General features: G+C 40.3%; 1 protein-coding gene across 1 annotated transcript; it reads right to left on the bottom strand.

Annotated features, from left to right (window-relative positions):
- Nucleotides 1-821: 821 nt before the first annotated feature.
- Nucleotides 822-22,911, bottom strand: MYL10 (myosin light chain 10). The gene is made up of 7 exons (XM_008495051.2): nt 22,722-22,911; nt 15,035-15,121; nt 12,196-12,271; nt 10,642-10,746; nt 7,084-7,162; nt 2,093-2,141; nt 822-1,348 (listed from the first exon to the last, which is right to left on the bottom strand). Exons 1-7 carry the CDS (start codon nt 22,722-22,724, stop codon nt 1,250-1,252), a joined length of 498 nt encoding a protein of 165 aa, XP_008493273.1. The 5' UTR covers nt 22,725-22,911; the 3' UTR covers nt 822-1,249.
- Between the last annotated feature and the right edge of the window lie 447 nt (nt 22,912-23,358).

The raw sequence follows: 23,358 nt of genomic DNA, 5'->3' as shown, positions 1-23,358 counted from the left end.
CTGAATTACTGAAGTGCACTGAGCACAGAGTTTTGCTTGAACAACAGAAAATGCAGGTGGGAATGAATGGTACATTCCTGAGTCATGTAGATGCTACAACTTTTTCATGTAATATCTGCCCCTCCTGATGAGGGCAGATTTTGCCATCTTGCCCCTAAATACTCATTCTACAAAGATGGAAACACAAAATAAGTGGCTTGTTATTTGCTCTTAGTGTCTGTGGGACTGTGGTGCCAACAACACTGATGCAAAAGGAAACCATTTCCATTAGTTGTTAAAACAGCAACAGCTTGTTTTACTTTGGCTGCAACGTCCTTCTGACTCCCACGCAGGAAGTGTTCATGTAATATTCCACATAGGCAGAGTATGTCCAGTTCCTAGAAGTCCAAACACAAGAAACTGTAGCCCATTTGGGAAACTGTGCTGATACTGGATTGCAACCCTGGGCTACAGTTCCTCAGTTCTTGTCTTTGTCCCTGGAACTCTGATGAACACTGGCAACACATCCTTCCACTGTGAGCCTCCCGTGGAAAACAAGGCTGCTGACCAACAGGTGAAAGACCAGGAATGACTTTTATTTCATGGGCAACCTCCTACACATGATAAAGGTACCTCTGAAGGGGGAAAATATGTTATTACTGGTTCTAAGTGCACCTAGGTTAATTTTAATATGAGAAAAACAGCCACTATTCCACTATTTCTTTTCATTTGCAGCAAAGTAAATGAGTCAAATGGCTTATGAGACTGGTGACATCTCAGAGATGGAAAGAGCATACAAGAGCATAACATTGTTTTATTTACACTTTCATTGCTAGGGGTTGTGAAATGGAACACAATTCTATTTACCAAGTGCTCTTCCTGGTGCAATAAGTTAGAGGATTTCTCAATTAGCACATGGAGCTTATGTATAAAAGAGAAGAGGTTAAGCAACACTGCAGTGCCCAGTGGACCATCTGGTGAACATTAGGATTGTCAATAAATCATGAAAGCACCAGTTCATCAGGAAAATTCCATTTCAAACCACTGACAGAAAAAAAAAAAAGGGATGGGAAAAAACTCACAAAATTGGTATTTTCATCTTTTATAAAAACAGGAGCATTAAATAACTTTAATCTAATTTCAATTGTTTTATTGGTTCTCTTCTGATGACCACATGGCTTCACATACTGAATGTTTAGCCCTTTGTATTGCACACAAAAGCATTATGAAATAACTTGGTGCATCACCACAGAAGTTCACCTCTTTCCTCTTAGTCTTTCTCCTCACCATGCGTGATAACATAACAGAGGTTCTTATAGTCAAGATTACCAGAGACATCTGGAGGGAAAGCAGCAAACATCTGGTTGATCTGCCAAACAGGAGAAAAGAGTTACAAATGTAGGACTCTGGGATATTAACATGTATTGCTTTTCATCTTCAACCCAGTTCAGCTTCCTTCTGCTTTGATCCATTAACCACTATGGAAAAATTTCCCTTAGATTCAGTAAAACTTAAATAGGGATTAGGACAGAACTAGTTCATAGTCCTGCTAGAGCCCCAGCAAGCTTTCTGTCAAAAAGAGCTCTCCCTGAAATCCAGGTAAGCCCTGGCCAAGTCCTGTACTACAGTCTGCACTCCTGTCTGTTCTTGCCATGAACCAACTCCACAAAATCTGCTCTTCTGAACATAAAGTCCCTCTGCATTCCTCCCAGCCAGCAGAATCCATGTTCAGTCTCACACAAACCACAAAGTCAGTACCTCCTTTCAGAACTAATTTCAGATTTCAAAGAAAATAGGTCTCAAAGAAATGGAAACCAGATCACAGTCCTCACCCACGCCCACTTGAACTCCAGCAAATTCATTGCCCAGCTCACCATAGGGAAGAACAGCCAGAGATAGGCCATGCTTGCACTTGGATGGAAGTCCAAAGAATCTGTTTGACTTTGATTTAGCCATGGTGCTACTCAGAAGAGATGCCATGAATTGTTCCTAATTGCTAGAGCTGGCATCAGCCTTCTCTCAGTTTGGATTTTAGCTGAACTCATGAATTTAAAGAGGGGCAAATACTCATCACTGAACAGTAGCTGGAGACAGAAGAGAGGAAGGGCCTTACCTCTTCTTGACTGAACCGGTCTGCCTGTGTCATGAGCATTTCTTTGATGCTGTTCAAATAAAATGAAATAACCTGATTAAAGAGTGATAATGGCACATGACAATTCAGATGGTGAGATCCCTCCTGAAGTTGCACGAAAGAAAATCTGTGTGACTGCATAAATTAAAGCTGTTAATCCTTCCACGACATTGTAAGAGATTTTCTGTGGGCACCCATCAGTGTCAATTCCTCGCTCTGCCAACTTATTTTGCTTTTGTGACATTTTATAGAGGTTTAAAATTGTTTAAGGTTATTACTCTAATTGAAATAGAGCAATTTTGTATGCTTATCTTAACCTAAACCAGGAGGTTTTCTCACTTGATGTTTAAAGTTTGGAACACTTAACAAAACTGAAAGAGAGAATATTTTCTGTAAAATCTGAGGATGAAAGGAACAGAGCACGAAATGAAAAAGAGGACTTGAAAGAGAACTCAGACAGTTATTCCAAATCATCATCTGAGAATCCCTTTATTTGCATGCAGCCATTCCCAGAGGAGACTGTGGAACTGTGTGAGACCTGTTGTATTTCACAGTGCAATGTCTTGGTCTGGAGTTACAGCACTGTAACAAGGAGCTTATCCCACAGACAATCTGCATCCTATGATGCAATTACATCAAAGAGAATATTTTTGGGACAGACTCTCAGCTGATTTACCCTTTGTTGTCAAACTTATTGTGAGAAGTCAATTGGGCATCTGATTTTTTTTTACCTAAGTTTATAGGTGAATAGAAAAGCCAGGAAGAATGATTAGTGTTTCTAGTCTAACCCTTTTAGATAAGAGGCTTTTATATTTCACCCAGTTACTCATGTGCTGAGGGCAGTACATACACAGTGTGCCTGAACATCCACCAGTATGAAAACTGATCACATAAACATCCCCTTCACCTGCACAAATAATTTCTTCTTCCTCTTGAAGAATTCCTATATTAATCTCAAAGTGATTGCATTCACACTGGAAAGACAGAGTTGTCTCCTTTTGTTACTACCAAAGTTATTTATAACATTAACAGGATTCTTTCTAGATCAGAAAACCAGCCTGTAAGCTCTTGCAGTCTATTTACAAAAACAAAGGCTGAAACAAGTACAGAAACCTATATTAGTTTGTAGGAAAAAAGGCTGCTTTTTAAAGAATTTGTTGTGGGGAGAGCAATAGCTCTTCTGGAAAACAGCCCTTTCTGCTTCTTAAAGTGAATATTTGAAACTCTTTATAACAGCAATCATGCCAGCATATGAGCAGCCTTCACCTGCTGTGGATGCAGATGTTCAGGCAGCAGAGTAAAGCTTTCCTTTCTGCTCCCATGCACCATGCATCTTGAGTGAAAAAGTGACACAGCTCTAAGTGTAGCTTTGATGGCAAAGCCACCACTGCGCCTCCTCATATCTCTTACATGTATATTTCTTTCAGTAAAAGGCTACAACAAAGGTATGTTCCACTTTGCAGATGAGCCATGTACACTTCTGAATCTCTTCCCTGGTGATGTGAAGTGTTCATTTGGAAGGACAGAAAGGGAGAAGTGGAAGAAGTTGTTTCTAGGTAAGGAACAAGAATCTTACCCACAAGGAAAAGACTGAAAATACCCATGCAAGTTTTGGGAAATATACTGAAGTTACAAACAGAGCTTAAGCTATTTCTGCATACTTTTCCTGCATTACTGTACTGTTCTTTTTAGCTACCAAAGTCTTTCCTCACCTCCTTCTCTCGCATGGTGTTTCTGTTTTGTTATCAGGCCATTTGTTATGTGACTGCATTTTTTTAAAGTGGAATTCTCAAATGATCAGTGGGTGGAAGAGCAGAGATCATTCTCATCAGCATAAATTGATTATTTGCTATATGTGCACTGAGGCAAACAGCATTAGCAAATGTAAATAGGACATGTGAGGCAGGAAGGAGCTTGGTGAATACAAGGATGTATTTCCAGCAATTTTGCCAGAAGTCACAAATAAACTTCATCAAAAACAGGACTGAATTAAAACGATCTGGGCACTATGTGTCTTCTATTCACATGCTTAAACTATTTAAGGGAAAAGATCAAAGATCTAATTATAATCTCCTGATGCACAGCCCAGTAGGCTCTGGCACACTCGTAAGGAAGAAGGACTGAGTTAAGGATCTATGCACTTTTTCCATTATTTATGTTATAGAGAAACTAACACTCACAGTTTCCAAAGCTAGAGATTATGCACTCTTTGTGTATCTAGTTTTCTTTTTTAAAGACAATTTGCTTCTCAAAAGAAAATAAAAATCAGTGTCCCCCAAGCAAAAAAACACATCCATTGGCATTGACATGAGAGCTGAAATGTTCTCTCTTGTCCTGGCTGACACCAGTTCCTTCTACAGTTAGAAGTATTTTGTTGCATTCTTATATTTTCAAAACCTTTTTAATATTGCCTATGGAATCTCCGGGACATTTGGTTTTCCATTGGGTTTGCCCCCTCCACAGAGCTGTCTTGGAGAAAAACAGGTGAGCTGAAATGAACAGTGCTCTAAAACTCTGAAGAGAAACATCACTAACTCAGCCAAACCAACCTCCAAAGGTGCAGAATTCATGTAAAGTTCCTGGGTCCATTTCCATCTGGTTCAAACTCACAAAGTTTTGTTGGCATCAGCATGAGACACAGTTGATGTTGGCCTAACTCACTTTGTCAAATAAGTGGCATTTAGGACTGAATCATCCTAACCTTTCCAAGCACTGTGCCAGTTTACACCAGCTGAGAATCTTACCTAAAGCATTTTCTCTTTTTGACATCATGGTATAGGAAGGATTTTATGTGTGGTATAACGATGCAAACAAAGTCTGTCACTGAATTTGGAAGTAACTTATAAACTCCTGGAGCTTCTGGAAAGGTTAGAAGACTCCATCCCAGCTACCATCAGATGGACTAAGTGAGTCACTTCCAGACTAGAGGTGAAAACACACAGAGGGAGAGACATAAAAATCCCCAGGAGGATTTTAACTCCATGAACATAAAAAGAAGTTGTGATTAAAAGGTCAGGATGGATGGTTTTGGAGAGAGACATTCCAGGATTTTTTAATATGGAGACATATTATTTATTAACATTAACTGTCATATTGAAATGGCTGTATGAGCCAACATTAAAAAATATTTCAAAACCTTCAAATGTCTAAATTTTGGAAGGATATGAATAGAAATTAAACCTCAAAGACATTCATGGAATTGATTTAATGGTTTGTTCTGTAATGATCAACATTACCCTCGGGTCTAATAAGTAAACATTATGCTCTGTTGTGGTGATGAGCTAAAACAATTGTCTATGTTAGCAGTGCAGTGGGAGTGGGGACAAAGTTGACCTTTTCCACCAAGGAAAAATAAAAGGATTTCTCTCTCATCTTTTTGGAGTGTGATACTGCATTCCTAATTTGCCCCCAAATCCAACTTCCTTCCAGCATCCAAGGAATGTAGAACTGGACACAGGGTGGCAAGTTGCAGATTTTGTATGCAGTATATTGTTACAGACAGTGGTGGGAAATACAGCATTTCATGGCTGTATATTATCAGAAGGTTGAGTTTCATGGCTGTGATTTCACTACCATTGAGTCTGTCAAATAGGATCTGTCCTATTTGGCAAGAGGTTTTTACATATGTAATACACATTTTACAAAATAATACACTTTATTCTGATTTTTTGAGTCACTTGTGATGTATTTCTCTGACTCTTCTTCCAAAGCTGTTTGGATAATGTTAACCCCAAAACAACAGGAGGGTAGATAACCTTCCTAATGATTGTTTGGTACATCCATTGTGTTTAAATTTGGAAGTTCTTTAGTGAAAAGACCTTTGCTTTTATTTTGCATATTGCTTACCATAGCACAGCTCTGATATCCACTGGGAATTAAGTGCCACAGTCATAGCAAAGCATATTGGTAACAGAAGGAAATGTAGGTGAATTTTGCATTTTTAACTGACCTTCCTGAGATCAATAAACAGACATTATCACAGATAATGTCATGGAAAAATTCACCTCAGAGGTTGTAGTAACAGCTTTAGTTTCCATTTATTGTGTCACACAATCAGCAGAACTCCTTGATGCAAATACAGTTTTGTAACTCATGGCTTCCTAATAAACATCTTATGCATATTATGCTTTATAACATCTACCTAAAGTAGTTGCTATGGTAAAGAATTCAAAACCAATTCACCAAAGAATTTAAGCATATGCATTAATTTGGCACATAAAGCATTTCACTGGAGCCAGAGGTCAGACCTCCTCATCCACTGCCCTGATTTGATGTCTTGTATCTCATGTACCCAAAGGCCTTTTTATACTATTTGGGCAGTGCAGTGAGGATTTACATTTGTGCAATATAGCACTTAAAGTCCTTTTACTTTGCTTTGTTGGTGTAACAGGTTATGAATACAGATCAGTTTCTGCCTCCTTATTTAAAAATAACCATATTGACAATAATTGCCACATTATTAACAGTATTGTTTGGTTTGGCTCCCAACACATATCATGGAATTTTACAGCAAATTATTGTCTGGAAGCAGAAGGCTCAAACAGTAAACACGTAACAAGGAAAATGTCCCAGACTTCATTTAATTGATCACTTTTTTTAGAAGGGGACAGCTTTCCCATTTTAGTCAAACACTCTGTGAGTTAGGCACCAGACATTCATTTTAATTTTACATATGGAGTTAATTTACAGGGAGTAATGTGTTGATTTATATCCAGACCTTCAAAAAAGGCTATCTAATGGCCTACATGTGATTATATTTCCGTTGCCTCTTGCCATGTCTGAAGACAATAACGTCTTTTTTGTATACAAATGCATTCAACAGTCCAGTCTTTTAACTCTGCTTTACAAAGCTCAATGTTTCTCTGCCTGACAGTTCCCCTGTTTCTTAAAATACTGTGAAAAATAAAGCTTTTAAGCAGTTCTTTAGGCTTGTGCAATTGTTATTCTTTTTAAAAGATTTGAAATCAACTTACTAGTCTGCTTTTATGTGGCCTTTTCCTTCTGGGTCGAAAATCTTAAAAGCATTCAGAATGGTTTCTTCTGGGTCCGTGCCTAAAATTAATGAAATATAATTTAGAGGCCTGGATGTATTTCTGTAGCTGCTGAATACTTGCTAAGTAATTGCATTCACTTGAAAACAGTGCAAAATGGAGAATTCTGCAGTTAGAAGTTTGGAAAAAAAGGTTCCTTAAGTCGGCAGCATTTGTCACGTCAGATAAACAATAGAGGTGAATAGTTCAGTGCTCAGAAGCTTGAAAATAATAACTCATATCTATTCCATGACTGCAGGAGAGAAAACTTCCAGGAACTGGTCTCCAATATCAGTACCCAGAGGATTAGTGGCTTTCAGAAATGAAAATATAACAAACTGGTTCCCTCTCTGGCTTCCTTTGATCTTCTACTATACATTCCTTGTAAAAACACTTTTTGTTGTTACTTGTTCTTCATTATATAGAGAAGAGGTTATTCCCTCACTAAAGGAATTAGAGCTCATCGTAAAATCAGAATGTCAATGGAATGAATGGGAATAGGATAATCAATATAAAAATGGTGATTTGCACTTGTGTTCTGTGGTGATCTTCCACTTACATATCTCTTCATTGTTAAGGAAACAGGATAGCTCAAAGCACAAGACTATGGCTCTAAGATTTTGCTTCTACTCTTATCTGGGCCACAGACTTTTGGTATGACTTTAATTTCCCTGCTCCTGCATTCCCAGCTGTAAAATGATAGTAAGAGTCTTCCTTTTCTTCCATCCTTTATCTGTCCTATCTATTTAGACTGGAAAAAAAAAACTGGGTCAGGAACTAGCTTTCACAGTGCCTTAATCTTGGCTGGGGTTTCTGACTATTCTGTAATACTGCAGATTCTGAGTGTACTCATTCACAGTTTTAACCCACAGCAAAGGATATGCTACATACTCTGTTCTGACTGCTCCCCATATTTGAAAATGTTACAGAAGTATATATACTACAAATCATTATTTATAACTACAGGTAGAGTGAGCCACGGGCAAATTAAGCTATTTAAGGTGCTGCAATGTGGCAAGTATGATTTAAAAAATGTAATAAGAAGAATTGCAGTTTCAAAGTTGGGCAGATATAGAACCAGGATAGAACCCAGTCAAAATTCCCTGCTCTAATGACTACACACACTCCTGATGCCTTCTAAGTTTCCTTTGTTTAAAAGGGATCACAAGGATTAGTGGTACCTTAATGGATCTAACAGCGAATAAACCTAAGGCTATGTGGTCTCCTTCTTGTCACACCCTGGCCATGTCTATTTTTTTGCCAAGCTGCAGGCAATGTATTGAAAAAGCAATGAATATATGATCAATACAAAGAGCATTGCTATTTAATGAGTGTTTTGAGTGTCCCATGAAGAGAAACATCTTCCAGCTCTGAGGAAAGGTCTGCATTTTAAGTAGTCACCACTGTGTGAGGGATTTTTTTTTCTTACTGTGTTTTACATTTTCTACTCTGTCATATCCTTGGACTTTGGCTTTGAAGAGAAGCACTGCAGCAGGCATTCTTTATTGATTAGCTGGTAAATAAAGTGGTTGCTTTGATGTGCGGCATCTCTGTTTTCTGTACAAATTGTATTATTCTGACTCCCTGTAGAAACAGCTCCATGTGGTTGGCATTAACATAAACTGAGTTTTGTTAGCTGTTCATCTGGCATCATAATCTCAAGATACAAAGCTAAAGCTCGTCCTGAAAATCCCAGCTTCCCCTTTATGACAGAAATCAATTATAGCACAACAAATTTTACTTAGAAAGCACCTTTCACCAAATTCTCTGAGTGGTACTTAGCTAATAAAGAGTGTTGCAAAATTGCCATATCCACTTCCTCTAGCCCTTTCTCCCTTTCTAATTGCACTACAAAGGCTCTTCATCCCAATTAGTTTTGATTGGGAATGTGCAGTCTTTTGGCTCTGCTTCCTTTGCATGACAAACCCAACCAGAAGGGCATGACAAGCACAGCTGTGATTTTCCCTTCACCAAATGGAAATTAAAAAAAAAAAATCTCCTGCTCTGCTAGTAGCCAACAGGAAACCTGCAGACAAGAGGGTTCTGCTTTACCATTCACCTTCCTGTGCTGGCTCTGGTTTTAGGCCACACAATTGGCAGGGCTGGACTCTGCCAGCTTCAACGATTTTAAGAGACAAGAGGGAAGAGGAGAAAGAAGAAGAGCTCATTTCCATGCTCTTTGTGATATAAGCATCACAAATAGACAGGATTGGGTAGCAGGGCACCCCATGAGAAATAGTCACATATCCCAGAGGGAAGATTCAGGAGAAGAGCACTACCTACTCTGCAAGCTGACACCTGGAATGTAAAGGTGGAAGTATCACTGTGATCAAGACAGATTGATGTCTGGGTAATAAAATCCCCACCTTGGTGTCAGTCTGGAGTCTTTGCAACACCTCTTATACATTCCAGACATGCTGTGATCCTTAGCAATGGTGTATTTCTTCAAGGAGCAGCTACAGTAATTCTTTCTTTCAGACCTCTCTAGTTTCTATTCCAAGCATAGAAAGCACTTTACTGATATTGTGCTCAGCAACATAAAGCCAGAGTCCAGGTTTAATAATTATTATTTAATTATTTAATAATTTTTTTTAAGAAATGGGATCAGGTTTTTCTATTTTTCTGTGCACTGGTTATTTTTAAAAACTTCTGGAATGTGCTTGGCTAAGGCCAACCTTGCCTTGAAGGTCAAGGCTTCCACCTATCTCTAATGCATACAGAAAAATGACAGAAGGGTGGAAGCTCTTAGCCTCACACTCCCTCTCTTGCAGTTTCTAGCCATGAACAGTATGAGATACTAAATTAGTAAGGCCCACAAGAAATTCACTATCACATTTTCTGAACTCCCTACAGTGATCCCTACATATTCTGTGGCCAGGGGCAAAATCTATCTCCCTTCTGATCATAAATCCACTGTGATTAAATTCTTTCTATTTCTGTACTCCACTAAAAGTTATTCAGTGAAATCTTCACCCAGTGGCAAAATCACAATTGACCTCAGGGGAAAGCAAGGCTGGGACACAGGGTTACAACTAATACAGAAAATGAAGGAAGGCCATTTTGCTCCTTCATACCCAGCTCTGCAGGAATGATGCAGGTGTGATGTTTGCAGAGTGAGCCAAAGGAGTGCAGAAAGATTTTGTAGAAATGCTGAAAATCTACCTAGAAAACAGCTAACCCTGGGAGTGGTAGCAACAGGAACACACTGATGGCGAGTAACTCATCTGCACTGTTCTCCAGGCTGCTGGGATTTCATTACTTTCTGGACTTCAACTTCCCACTTTCATCTTAGCTTATGTCAGCTGAAATCACACCTTTCAACTGTCCTCTGGACTGTCCCTCAGTCTTTTCATACTCCAGCTCTGTCTGCAAAAATGGAGATCACTCCTTGCCTTGAAGCATAGTTCTGTGGATACATTATTCTAATTTGCAAGGTGCTGAAGATATTTCAGTGCTGAGGATCTCTGACAGATACCTCTCCAACCCCCCAGAGGTACTTACCTTTCAGCTTTTCCCCAAACATAGTAAGGAAGACAGTGAAGTTAATAGGACCTGGCGCCTCCTTCACCATGTCTTCAAGCTCTTCATTCTTGACATTCAGACGACCTGCAGCAGAGATCATTTTTCATAATAAATCACAAATTGTGTTTCCAAAAATGATTCCCATTCATCTCCTCCCACCAGGGAGCTCAGGGCTCTGTGCAACTTTGCTAATAACATGGTAGAACACAACTCCAGAATACCCTGGTGTAAAACAAATTGGCAGAGCTGGCTCTAAGATCAAAGGACTGAAAGAGTAAGAAGGATAAATAACACAGACCTGGCCAGCAGTGGATGAAACAAGGGGCACTTCCAAATAATTTTTTTTTATTATTTATTTTTTTTCACCTTAGGTGAAGTACAGGCCTCAGTGATACTAATATAGCAGGGTTCAAATTGAGTGAAGTGAATCCAAGGTCTCAGTCTTTGCTCTCCTGTTTATTGAGATGTCTTTCTGAGCAGAGGGCAGATGGATGACTTGGGCAGTTGTATCCCTTCCCCATTCCTGTGCAGTCCTACCCTTTCTCCATCACTGTGCAGTCCTATTGATGAGAATCTAAACCCTGGCAACAAATTGAGTGGTAATTTACTGTGTCTGTACTTTATAGGCATTGAAGGGCTTCACTGAACAGGAAAGATACCAGAACTTGGCCTTAAGAAATAAATATTTCATGGTAACAGTAGCTACAGGCCAAAGTTTGCAAACCTCATTGTCACAATAAAGAGTTCAGGAGCTTCTGCTCTTTGCACTGACTCTTCTGGCATCTGATTCCACCCCAGGGAGCACTAAAGATTCTTATCAAACTCTTTTTAATAAGATCCAGATGGCAGAAGCCCAAATGCCTACATCACTGTTCAAGCCTCAAATGTTGCAACTAGAATACAAACTCCAGGTTTGGGACCATGAACATTTTGATTTTTCCCTTTCCTTGGGAAGATTCTCTTCAATCTGCTTGATATTACCAGGACTGTGATGTGAGTTCAATGGACAATACCTAATCTCATGACATGCACATTCCACCCTGCATAAAAGCACCAGGGCACAGAGCCTCACAGGAAGCCCCTCTTCAAGTTGTGTGGGCAGAGGGGCAGCTCGGCCATAACAATGTTAATTGGTAGATATTGCATGGCTCCCAGATGAAAAAGGTGCAGCCTGTGAAGCCTGGATTCAGAGGCAAATCAGAAATGCCTGGCATGGACCCCTGCTTGGGTGGGCTCTTTATGAAATAGTTGCAGGGGAGGGCTCAGTGCCTTTGGAGAGCTGCCAGCTCTGCTGCACCCGCCAGTGAGTCCCAGGGAGGCCTTCACTTCCCTGCTGGAAGTGGCTGCTCCAGCTGGAGCTATGGAGAAAGATAGGAGCTACCATAAAGGAGAAGGATCAAATTGAAAAGGTTTCCTTTTGCCTCCTGTGCATTGCATTACTTTCCCCACTGTAATTCTAATAAAAACTTTTCTTATATGCTTGAAATTTAAGCTGTCTTTCTTTTAAGAATTTAATTATTGCTACCAGCTTACCTAGTGCAGCAAATGTGTCTCTCAAGTCTGCTTTGTCAATAAAGCCATCCCTGTTCTGATCCATGATGGTAAAAGCCTGTTGGAAGAAAAAAGGAAAATTTATTGCCATGTTGTAGTGAACAGTGCTGCAAGCACACACACCAGTCCAGGGGGGGTTATATTCATGCTGTAAAGAAGAAAATTTAACTTCCTTTGATTCATCCACATCATGCCACATTATTGCACTTCCCTCACTTTCAGCACATTACTGTATCTTGGCAAGGGGCTTAATTAAACCCACCCAAACTTCTTCTTACTAAATTAATGCTCAGTGCAGCGTGTAGCTGGGCTGAAGCCAATGCTGGCAGCTCCAGCCAGTCAGGCCTTAACCCATAAAGGTTTGAATTAGGGAGGCTTTAGTTAAGGAGGATTTACTCAGTGGTTACTCTGTATAGTTTTACCTTTCCCATACCTCATTGTTTTGAGCAGCTCTCATATTCTGTGAATTTAATTACTGTAGGTGAAGCTAAAGTCAATTTCTTCTAGCTCTCAAAATGTCCTTCATACAGAGATATCTGAATTTTCAAAAGTACTGAGAAGTGTAGGGTTCAAAGTATTATTTACTCCAAGTATTATTTATTCCAAGTTTTTTTCCTTTCTAATAAATTGCATCCTTCCAGCTGTACTCTGTGCTGACCTTGTGACTGACCTTGATGTGTTGACCTTAAATATTTCTTGTCAGGCAAAATTTTTATTCAAAAAAAAGACAGGGGATTTTTCTTTCAGCTGACACAGAATTTATGTACTTTAGCAAACCAGCTAAATGCCTATCTATTTACCTATTTACATGTCTGCTTCTTCCCTGCCATCACACTTTTAATGTTTCATTGATTTTGAAAGATTTTAACAATCTGAAATTCCCCTGGTCATACTGTGGGGAATATCAGCAGAAGCAGGCGTGTCTCTGAAGCTGGTTATCTGTCTGACATGCACATCAGTATCAGAGTGTCTCTTTACAATGACCAGGAATTGTTCTTGCTTCAGTATTATCATGAAAGACAATGCTCTCCTGAGAATACAGCTACTCCATTGCTGCTACAGTGTCCTGCAGAGCTGTAAAGTCTCCTGCTCTAAAGGGTGCACTTCTTTCCATGATGATATTATATCAACATATTCTATCAACATATCTTCATGTAGTTCTACCTCCAGTTTCTTACAGAGCCCCTCTGCTCACATTCCAGTTTGCCCATATGATTACTTGCAGCATGAATGTTCAGAACCCTTCATTCACCTGCCAAGCCATCACCTAATAAAAATTAAGCCCAGCTCTTTTGAGTTGCTTTTTCTCTTTTTGGAGAGGCTTGCTTGAAATGGTGACCCCCACAATTTGGAAGCAAAACAGAAGAAAATGTGAAGAGCAAAGCAGAGCCCAGCAAGCTCACAGAGGCGGGATGAGTGTTAGGTATATATTATAATGTGTGAACTTAAAAGAGCATAAGAGCAACACTGAAATATTTTCTGCTTGAAATCTCTAGATAAAAATGTTCTGATCAAACCAAATTTTCAGAAATGCTTGTCCTAAGTATGCAGCCTTTAAACACAACATGGTCTTAGTTTTCACTGGCCCACTCCACTGTCTCATGCTTTTGTCATTATTTTGCCACCATCCTCCCAGCAATGTTCCTAGTATTATCTTATTTAGAGTCTATCAAATACAGCACTCTGGCCAGTTCTTTTTGTTGGTACATCTTCAAACAGTAGTCCTTGGAAAAATAAAACTGGAGGTCCTTCAGATATGTAGAAGAGTTAGGAAAAAAGCATTAAACATGTTCCCATTAGCTGGGTGGAAAAGGTTAGTGGTTTCAATTCATTTAACTGGGCCACATTCACAATCCTTTGCATGGGTTTTTAGACTCATTCATTACTGAGCTTTACTGCTGGGAATCCTCATGAAAAGTAAAGTTGAAAGCCACATGCACAAAATGAAACAGTAGCAATTTATCATATTGGAAATTGCTTTGGAAATGAGAGTTCCCCAAAAAATGGGGAAAAAATGAATAATTTAAAAGGACAAACCAGTGCAAAATGTGATGGCCTCACAGGTATTCTAGAATGTCCACTCAGAAGAAGAGCACAAACTCCTCAAACCATTTTTAAATATGCTTCAGCTTTTATGCCAGCACACCAGATTTGTGCCCTCACAGGTACCTGGGCAAAGAATCTACAGTGCAAGGTAATACCAAATTCTTTGGGAGCTGAAAGATGCTGACTTGGTTAATCTCAACATGTTGTTTGGTTTTATTGACATTTACAGAGAAAGGAGGCTGAGAGCTTGTTGGTAGTTTTGTTTCTAGTTTGTGGGCAGTATTAAAAGGGCACAGAAGAGAATTTTCTATTGCTATTGTGGAGCAGTCTGCTAATTAAAGCCCTGGTTCAATAAAGCATCTTTATTCAGGATAATACTTGACCATGTAAGACTTTTTACTTAAAACACCACTTAAATTTAACTTTAAATGTGTGTTCAAGTGTTTCCTGATTCAGAGCTAAAGTGGATGAAATTATAATTGTCTTTTATTTTGGGACAAGAGCTTGGGGGCTTTTCAAACGAGTCTGGAGTCTGAAATAAGAGGGTGAGGTAGGGAGAAAAAGAAGGAAAGAAAGAATTAAAGAAAGAATGAAGAAAAGAACAAACAAACACACAAGGAAGATGATACACTAGCCAAAACCACAGAGATGATTCAGAAAACAACTGTGTGTTTTATTAAAGCAGATGGAGAATTGAATAAGGATTACAAACAAAACCTATGTTATTCATTAGCAATGACAGGAGGCTACAGAGAACAGCAGAATAGTGACCAACCTCTTTGAACTCCTGGATCTGGGTTTGTTCAAACATAGAGAATACATTGGAACCACCTTCTATCTTCTTCTTTGCCTTTTTTGGAGCCTGTAACACAAATAAGACCAAATATATATTTCTTTTTCTTCTAAGCACCCATGAAAACTAATTCCACCTTTAACAGAAGGTGAAATATATACAGACAAGTATATAAATGGGATAAAAAGTGTGGCTTTAGTAACAGATGAAAATCTCACTGAGGCTTTTTGCCATTCCCTTCCTGTAGCCTGAAACAAGCAGCTCAGATAACCAGGAACAGCTTGTCACTGTGCTGCCTAAAAACAGGTGAGGGATCCAAAGTGGGAGACAAATGGTATCACAACTGGTCAGCTGCTCGTTTCCCCTGGGAGCCCCAACTCTCCCTGGGTAGAGCCACCTACACCAGAACATCTGATGCAGAGCACTGCTCCCCCGCCTCCACTGGCTTCTCAGAGCTCTGTGGTGTATTTTATAGCCTCATTTGGAGATATATGTTTAAATTCCCAACATGCTGCCCCCAGAAATACAAGCAATTCAGGTAAGGGGCTATGGTAGCTCCTTCTTCTCAGTTCCCATGCAAGGACAGGCAACCAGGGACAGGCAGCCAGCCTCAAAATGAATCTGTGCATGAAGACTCAGCTCAGGAACTAAAAAGATAAGTTATCTCCTATTCACAGAGAAATATTTAGAATCCTGCTCTGTCTGGACCAGCACAGACCAAACAGATTACTCCTATGTAGGAAGAAGTTCTACACATGGAGGACAGTCTGAGTTCATGTATCAACCTAAGAAACTGCAATACATTGCCTTCCTAGCCCATAAAATTTTAATATTTGAGATAGTCATCTTAAATAATAGGGTGAGCCTGCTTTTATCACTATTTTGTAATCTGAAAACTGAGACAGAGAAAGCTACAATCGTATCTAAGAATCTAATGCTCTTGAAATATCAGTCAGAACTAGAATTCATTATGTATCTTTGAACAAGGGCCCAACCAGCCTGCCTAAGACAATACAGTTGTTGTTCTGCAGTAAAGAATCAAACCTGTGATTCCTGTGGATTACAGGAATGTTTTAACCACAGCATTATCCTCACTTGGGGCAGGATAATGAGCTACATTGCCTTTTGAGTTCCCTTCAGATAGATCATTTCTTTTCCTTTATCTTTCTTACTTTTAAACTTCACCATCATAGTCCCACCTGGTTCTCATGTCATGGAAAATTAGTCTTGCTTAGTTTGGGCTATTCTGCATGAAACAGAGGGCAACTTCTACTGTCTTCTTTCATCAACATAAAAATACCTGTGAAAAGTTCAAATTCAATACTGATTTCAAATATCCTGGGGAGCAGAGCAGCTCAAGGAAATATTCCCACTTGGCTCTGTTTGAAGTATACATTGTCTAATCAATTTAATTTGCCAGGCAGATTTCCACACTCAGCTGCCCTGTTTTAGATCCCAGGCTGAAAATTAGGGCTGCAGTAAATATTCACCCACATACCCACACTCAAGACCTGTCAAGCTCCAATCAGCTAATGCAAAATACTAAAGCCTGGAAATGGGAATGGAAATTAAAAGAAAATAGTATTTGTAGTGAGGATAAAAGTAAGGATAGAATGCCACTACAGGCATGGAAAAAAAAAAGTGAGTTAGTGGAATATTTAATGAATACAGAAATATTGATTTTGGAATAAACAGATTCCCTCCTCCTCCTACACATGAAATAAGTGTTATTTTGAACAGTAATGGGCAATCTTCCATGTAACGTGAGGTGCCCAGTGGAGGTTTTTCAACACTTCCAGATTGAATGGAAATATTAAGAACAATCCTCCCTATTTACATGTATTTGCTCCCCAAGGTAAAAAGCAAGCAAATGTTATCCAGCAGCATGCATGGCAAGCTGTCTGGGGGAACAGAACACAGGGCACAAGGCTGGACTCAGTGTTTTGGGATGGGGTAGCAGAGCTGATGCTTCTCTGCTTGTGTGCTCATCCTGATGAAGGTAAAAGATGCTTTGCTCTTCTCATGCAGTGCTCTGCTGTGACCAAGTGCAGCATCCAAATTCAGGGTGATAAATTCTCCCCACACTAGCAAAAAATCTGCATCTTTTTTAAGCTGGCCTCACAATGAACAACAGTGGGCTGCAGGTCCAGGTTTTATCAACTTTAAATGCCAAACACTGGCAATGCCTTCATTTTCCTCAGTTTAATGGCTTCTCTGTGCTATAAGGCTTTCAGCAAGGATTGTGGCTATAAGAAAGGATCAGATAAACCCAAAATCTGTCGCTCAGTACCTGTTAGGAATAGATCAGCAACACGAATACAAATAAGTTTCTTTACATTAGTGAAGTCTTATTCAAGGGAAAAAAGGCTGAAGACCAGTTATCTAAGGAACAGTCACTGTCCTAGGAGAAATTGATCTCATCATGATACCTGTTCAGTGTTAATCTCTGGTTATTCATGGACTCACAGACTGGTTTGGGCTGGAAGAGTCCTTAAAGCTCATCTAGTTCCAACCCCCCTACCATGGGCAGGAACACCTCCCACTAGACCAGGTTGCTCCAAGCCCCATCCAACCAGACTTTGAGCACTTCCAGGGAGGAGACAGCCACAACTTCACTAATCATCTCCAGGGATGATAAAGGAGATCAGTGTGGCTCAATCTATCTTTACTTTTCCTGCTGAATCTCTGGGTGTGGATTGTATTTCTGATCCCTCCACTCATTTCAGAGGGGTCAATGAGCAGCTGCTGAGTGGGAATGGCTTTCCATCACCAGCTTCAAGCTAAGTGTTTTGGCATCAAATGGTACAACATCATGGATTATCAGTATCTTGAGGAGTTTTTTGCATACACAGCAAGGGGAAGGCTGAGGGGTAAGTAGGTGGAGCAAGAACAGAACACAGCACGTTGGTGCTGTCTTTCTGGTGAGTAAATCAAGTTAAAAGGCAGCTCTAGGAGAAAAGAAATAGGTCTGTGCTGCTCTCTGACAGCTCCAAACACTCCAGAATTTTTAATTCATAGAATCAGGATTCTGACTCTGGAGAATCTCTCTGGAAGTCTGGCACAGTAAAAAGAACAACACCAAACTGGGCAAACATGGTTTCTAAACTGTCGAGGATTTAGTAGGTGACCTAGAGAGGAGCAAGTGGGTAACTGACACATCACTTCTGTCTTGATTTCCCCATTTGTAAAATGTAAAGTGTGCTGAGCTGCACTTTGCAAAGATAGAGCAGCTATCTTTGCAACATGTGCTTTGAGACTGACATCTAAAACGTGCCAGATGAGAAACTGAAGAGCTGAGAGTCCCCTGGGCTCGGATTCCGAGGTCTCAATAGCACAGCAGTGGGAAGAATGTTGCAACAACTGAACAAACCTATTAATATTCCTGCCTGAGTGTATTAATCATCCCATTGTGAAGAAAACAACACTTCACTTTAGAAGAGAAACCACAGGCTTGTCACATATCACTCACTTGTCTTACAAGTGTTAGCAGTCTTTCCATTAGCCTGGATTTTGAAGGGATTTTTTTTCATTGTTTGTTTAGTTTTTGATTTGGTTTAGAAGTTTTAAATGGAAAAAAAAAAAAAAAAGGAGTCATACCAAAATCCAGTCCCAAGAAAGCACTGTTGTACCAGGCATTAACTTTGACTCAGTTTCTCTCCTGTGTGGCAGTGCCAGAGAAAACAAGGCCAGTGACACAGACAGACAGAAGCAATGAGTGTGTGTGTACTGCCTTTGCTCTCTGCATATAAGAATAAGGATTTATTTTTTATATATTGCAGAGAAAGGTGCATATTCAAGTAAATCAGAATGAAGAAAGCTCCAATTTCATGGTACCCTGAAAGAAGAGGAGGCAGAAAAATCAGTTTATGTCTCTATATGCAAAGGAGGAGGCTGACAATACTTGGTTCCCACTTCAGAACGTGAGGTGTTGTCTACCCTGATAAATTCAGAGAAGGCTGATGCTGCAGTAGCTTCATGACTCCAGAGATACAAAGGAAGTGACACAGGATTATTGCAGAACTTTATCACCTCAGACACTTCAAGAAATTTCTCAGTCAGGCAAGAAAGTTATGTTCAAACAGACAAGTTGCTGCAACACAAAGGTTACAGCTCCATAACTGACACTGCTCTGCACTGGCTGCTCAGGTGCACACTTGACCCCTCGGTAAGTCTGAAATAAACCAACTTCTACTTAGCATTTATGCAAAGCAAGAATGTCTGCACAGGCAGTCAGGCAAAATGGGCAACACTTCCAGAAGCTCTATTTTTGGTTCAGTTTGAGGTTCCCTTTTTGGTCCATCGTGCTTTGAATCCCTCAGAAAATACTCTAAATAACTAAAGATGAGGTAGTTTGGTTTTCCTTACAGCCAAAGCTAGAACACAAGCAGAAGCACTTCCCCACTCTGAAAATTAATTTATCTTTTTAATTTATTTTTACCAAAGAAGACATCAGTGGGTAAGCAGGTCTCCTAGGATTCCTTCAGAAAAAACCAGTGGTGTATACTATTAAGAGCCTGATTCTGTTGTCTTGCACCCTTATCTGTTGATTCAGCCCCAAGGCAAAGCAGACATAAGATATTACCAGTTTTAAATTGCACTGTTCCACATTTTATACTTCCTTCCTCTGCAACTACGTCCGTGACTACAGAAAAGACAGAATCATCCATCATCTTGCTCAGATTCTGTCCCCTACTGTGATCCACAGTATGCTGTTAGCTCTGAGTTACTACTGCTTTTTCATCCATCACATTCTCTCCTTGTTTTTCATCCACTCTGGGACCTCAGTGCTGAAATTTCCTGTCTTTGAATTTTTGCTATCATTGAATCCAGCTTCTGATTCAAAAGTTACATCTCAGGCCCATCCAAGGTTTTTTCCAGCACTGGACAGGATTATTGTCTCACAGGTTTGTTTTGTTGAGATAATTTACACTGCATCTGCACCCAAGATTCCAGGCATGGATAAGTCACCCTTCTTGAGCATGGTTTAGGCCCTTTTCATGGCAGGTGAGCAGCATAAGGCCAACCCAAGTGCATGCCTTTGAGGGAACAGTCTAGAGGAGTAAGCAACACAAACTGCTCTGAGGGCACAATTTGCATTTCAAACAGGCAACAGCCTCAGATCATTCAAATAAAAACCTATGTTATCAGAACTGAGAAACAGAAGATCTTTTTATTACCTACTCTGCACTCACAAACAGATCCCTCCCTTCTCATCCTCACTCCATTTCAGAAGCAAGCCCACCCTCCCACTCACCCACACAGACACACACCTTTGATCCCTGCTAGATACAAAAATCTATTGCACTGCATCCTCCTGGCTTCACACTCCCTTAAACATTCTCCTCTGCCCCACATACAATCCCTTCCCAAGCACAGTCTCCCCTTTCTTCTTCCACAGATACACAGAAAGAATGTATCATCTCCCCAGATTTATCTTAGAACAGCAGATAACCTCTCCAACCACAGACTCCTCGACCTCTGAGACCCCAGATTCACCAGCTGCTTTCCCCATCCAACAGAATCTCTTCTCTGGCATTTTTAGGACCTCCTCTTTCCCAGCTGAACATTCCCCCTCTGCCTGCACAGGGACACAGCTCTGCACACACATCCACGTAGAGCTGCACACACCAACAGTTCAACTCCTGGCCCCGTTTTCAGCTCCCAAAATCAGCTCCACTGAGGTTACTACTTGTTTCAGTCCAGGTGGTGCATTCCAGAGAGTTAAGCAGGCTGCAAAGCGCACTTGATCAGAATGCAATCTACTTTTGGTCACTTGAACTGAATAAACAGGAATCTTGGGAATGCCAAAGACTCTCCTCCTCCTCCTCTTTCTTCCTCCTCTCCTTTCTTCCTCCTCCTCTCCATCAGCACAGAGCATGTGGGGAGACATCACAGACTTCACATCACTGAAATTCCCTGGAATTAACGGAGAGCTGCAGACAGTTCTCAGAACTCCATTCCACAGCACTTGTGTGGTCTGTTCTTGTTAGAAAAATTATCTCCCTGAACCCTGCCTCTCTCACTCTCATCAGCCCTGTATGTCAGAGCCTAGTAGCACTGGCTGACTTGTAATTATTTTTTACTATGCTGCTTTGTCTGCACTAATCCTTTGAAAGTAGCTTTACTGCACATCTGAAATATTATGATGCTATAAAACCTCTGTAATATTTATAAATCCCTTAAGACATCATAAAGAGAGAAAAAACCTCCCCACAGAGTTCATCTAGCATAATTACATATGCATTTCACTCTGATTAATAAAAAATGATCACTTCCTTATGTAAAGATATTCTTCAGCTTTCTTTCATTAAGGCTATTTTTTTTCTTTCCATTTTAAATCCGTTTCATGTGTCCCTGTATGGTAAGGTACCTCAGAAGATATTTTCCCAAAACAAAAGGCACAATGAACAGAACCACCACAGAGAACTGTCGGTTGAACTGGGAGTGAGGAGACAGAACACTCTCTCACTGTATTTTCCCATCTCCTAACTTCACCAAGTTCACCACAGAATGTCCTGAGATATCTTCAAACATCAAGCAGTGTGGTGTGCCAGTGAACTGCATAGGAAGAAGGAAAAAAGGTTGAATAAAATTTTATAAGAGGTGAAAAGGAAAACCAAAGACCAAGCACTTGCCCCCCAGCCCACAAAAGGACTGTCAGACTTGAGTGAAGCTGATTAAAGGGAAACCTGTAAATCCACAACTGAGGAGGCATAATCAGCACAGGCACTTCTGAAAGAGTGGTGAAGAACATGATTAGTGGCTTGTGTGCTCAGTGTGAAACCACTGACACTGGACTGAAACTAGAACCTAGTTTTGTGTGTGTATTTTAGAAATTATTTTGAATGTGATTTTATCCTGCTCAGAACAGCACTTGGATCACATTCATCACCTGCTTAAATAGGATCAAGTTTGAAATAAGCTTTGAGACAGCTTTTCATATACAACTCCCCCTCCAGTGTTCTCAGAATCAAATATTTTGTGGCCTCAGGGAGATACTGGGCAGCATTACTGTGAGACAGCCTGCAAAGGACCTGCAAAAAGGAGAATAAGGAAAGAGAGAATCACCAACTTTATTTTTTAATACTGTTGTAGTCATTCCTCTGAATTAGCAGCAGACAAAGGTAGAGCCTGATTTGCTCACTGCTCCTTAGGCAGGAGTTGTTCTCTGCTCCTTGGAATCACATCGCGTGCACCTTTGTGCAGAGGTGGCTGTTGGGAGTCCCAGAGCTAAAAGGCAACAGCAAGCAGGGAAAAGAGAAGACACAGAAATTTCCGCAGCATTTCCTACTTCCCCCTGCAGTCTCAAGAGCAACACAGTTACAATTAGAGAGATATCCCTTTCCTTCACTCCCCATCACACCACAGCAGACCTTAGCACTAATTAACACCAGCAGCCCCAGCCTCTACTGCCCCAGTGTATTGGTCTTGGAAATATATGCATGAGCTCTTCCCTTCAGCACGTACAGCTACATTCCCTACCTTACTCATTTGTTAAGCAAAGGCAGAAAAGTCCTTGGAAACTCACAGCTCACTCCATCTTCATTCTGGATGTGATACTAAGTATGACATTTCATGGGGTCCAGCATGATCATTAGTGCTGTGTTTGAATTGTTAGGGTCAGAAAGAAATACAGAGATAAACAGATATAGGAGAGAATAAAACCTACCATGCTGCTGCTGCTGCTGCTTCTTCCACCCCTTCTCTGCCAAATAGTCAGCCAGTGAACACAATGCCAATTGTCTCTTTATATAGTGTCACTAAGGAATAAAAATATGCCTGCTCCAAGTTTAGATAATAGATGTAAGGTTGGAAATGTGCAGTAATTGGATCCCAATACCATTCCAAGCATCTGTTCCATGCACAGCTTTTGCTTTCACAGAAATAATGCAGTAGCTAAGTAGAGCAGGCAGTTGGGATACAATAGTACAGCACTCACAATAAGCAAGAGCTGAAGGGGCTTTCCCATTTACTTCTGAATAATGAACACAGGGCACAGACTAAAAAGAGTTTAAGTGGACACGGCATCCTGAAAAAGCAGAAAGAGAAACATGTTTGTTGAGAACATGCAGAGGAAACAAGCAATAAATCTGAGCCACTGAGAAGTCTGGGAGCTCCAGAGCCTGCTGCATGCATCCAGAGCTCCAGAAAAATGTCTGGAGCTTTGCACAGGTACATCTGGAAGTGGAAGGTATGCTAGGAAAACTCTGCAGATGGCAATGAAGTGACTCAGCTCAGGTCTGTTTTCCCTGAATCTATCACACAAGCCTGAAATCCAGGGGCCAGATCTCAAGCTACTGCAAGAT

The sequence above is a fragment of the Calypte anna genome, chromosome 19 (assembly GCF_003957555.1).
Source record: "Calypte anna isolate BGI_N300 chromosome 19, bCalAnn1_v1.p, whole genome shotgun sequence".
Lineage (NCBI taxonomy): Eukaryota > Metazoa > Chordata > Aves > Apodiformes > Trochilidae > Calypte > Calypte anna.
Note: the sequence above shows the minus strand (reverse complement) of the source record. Positions and strands in the feature narration are given on the sequence as shown.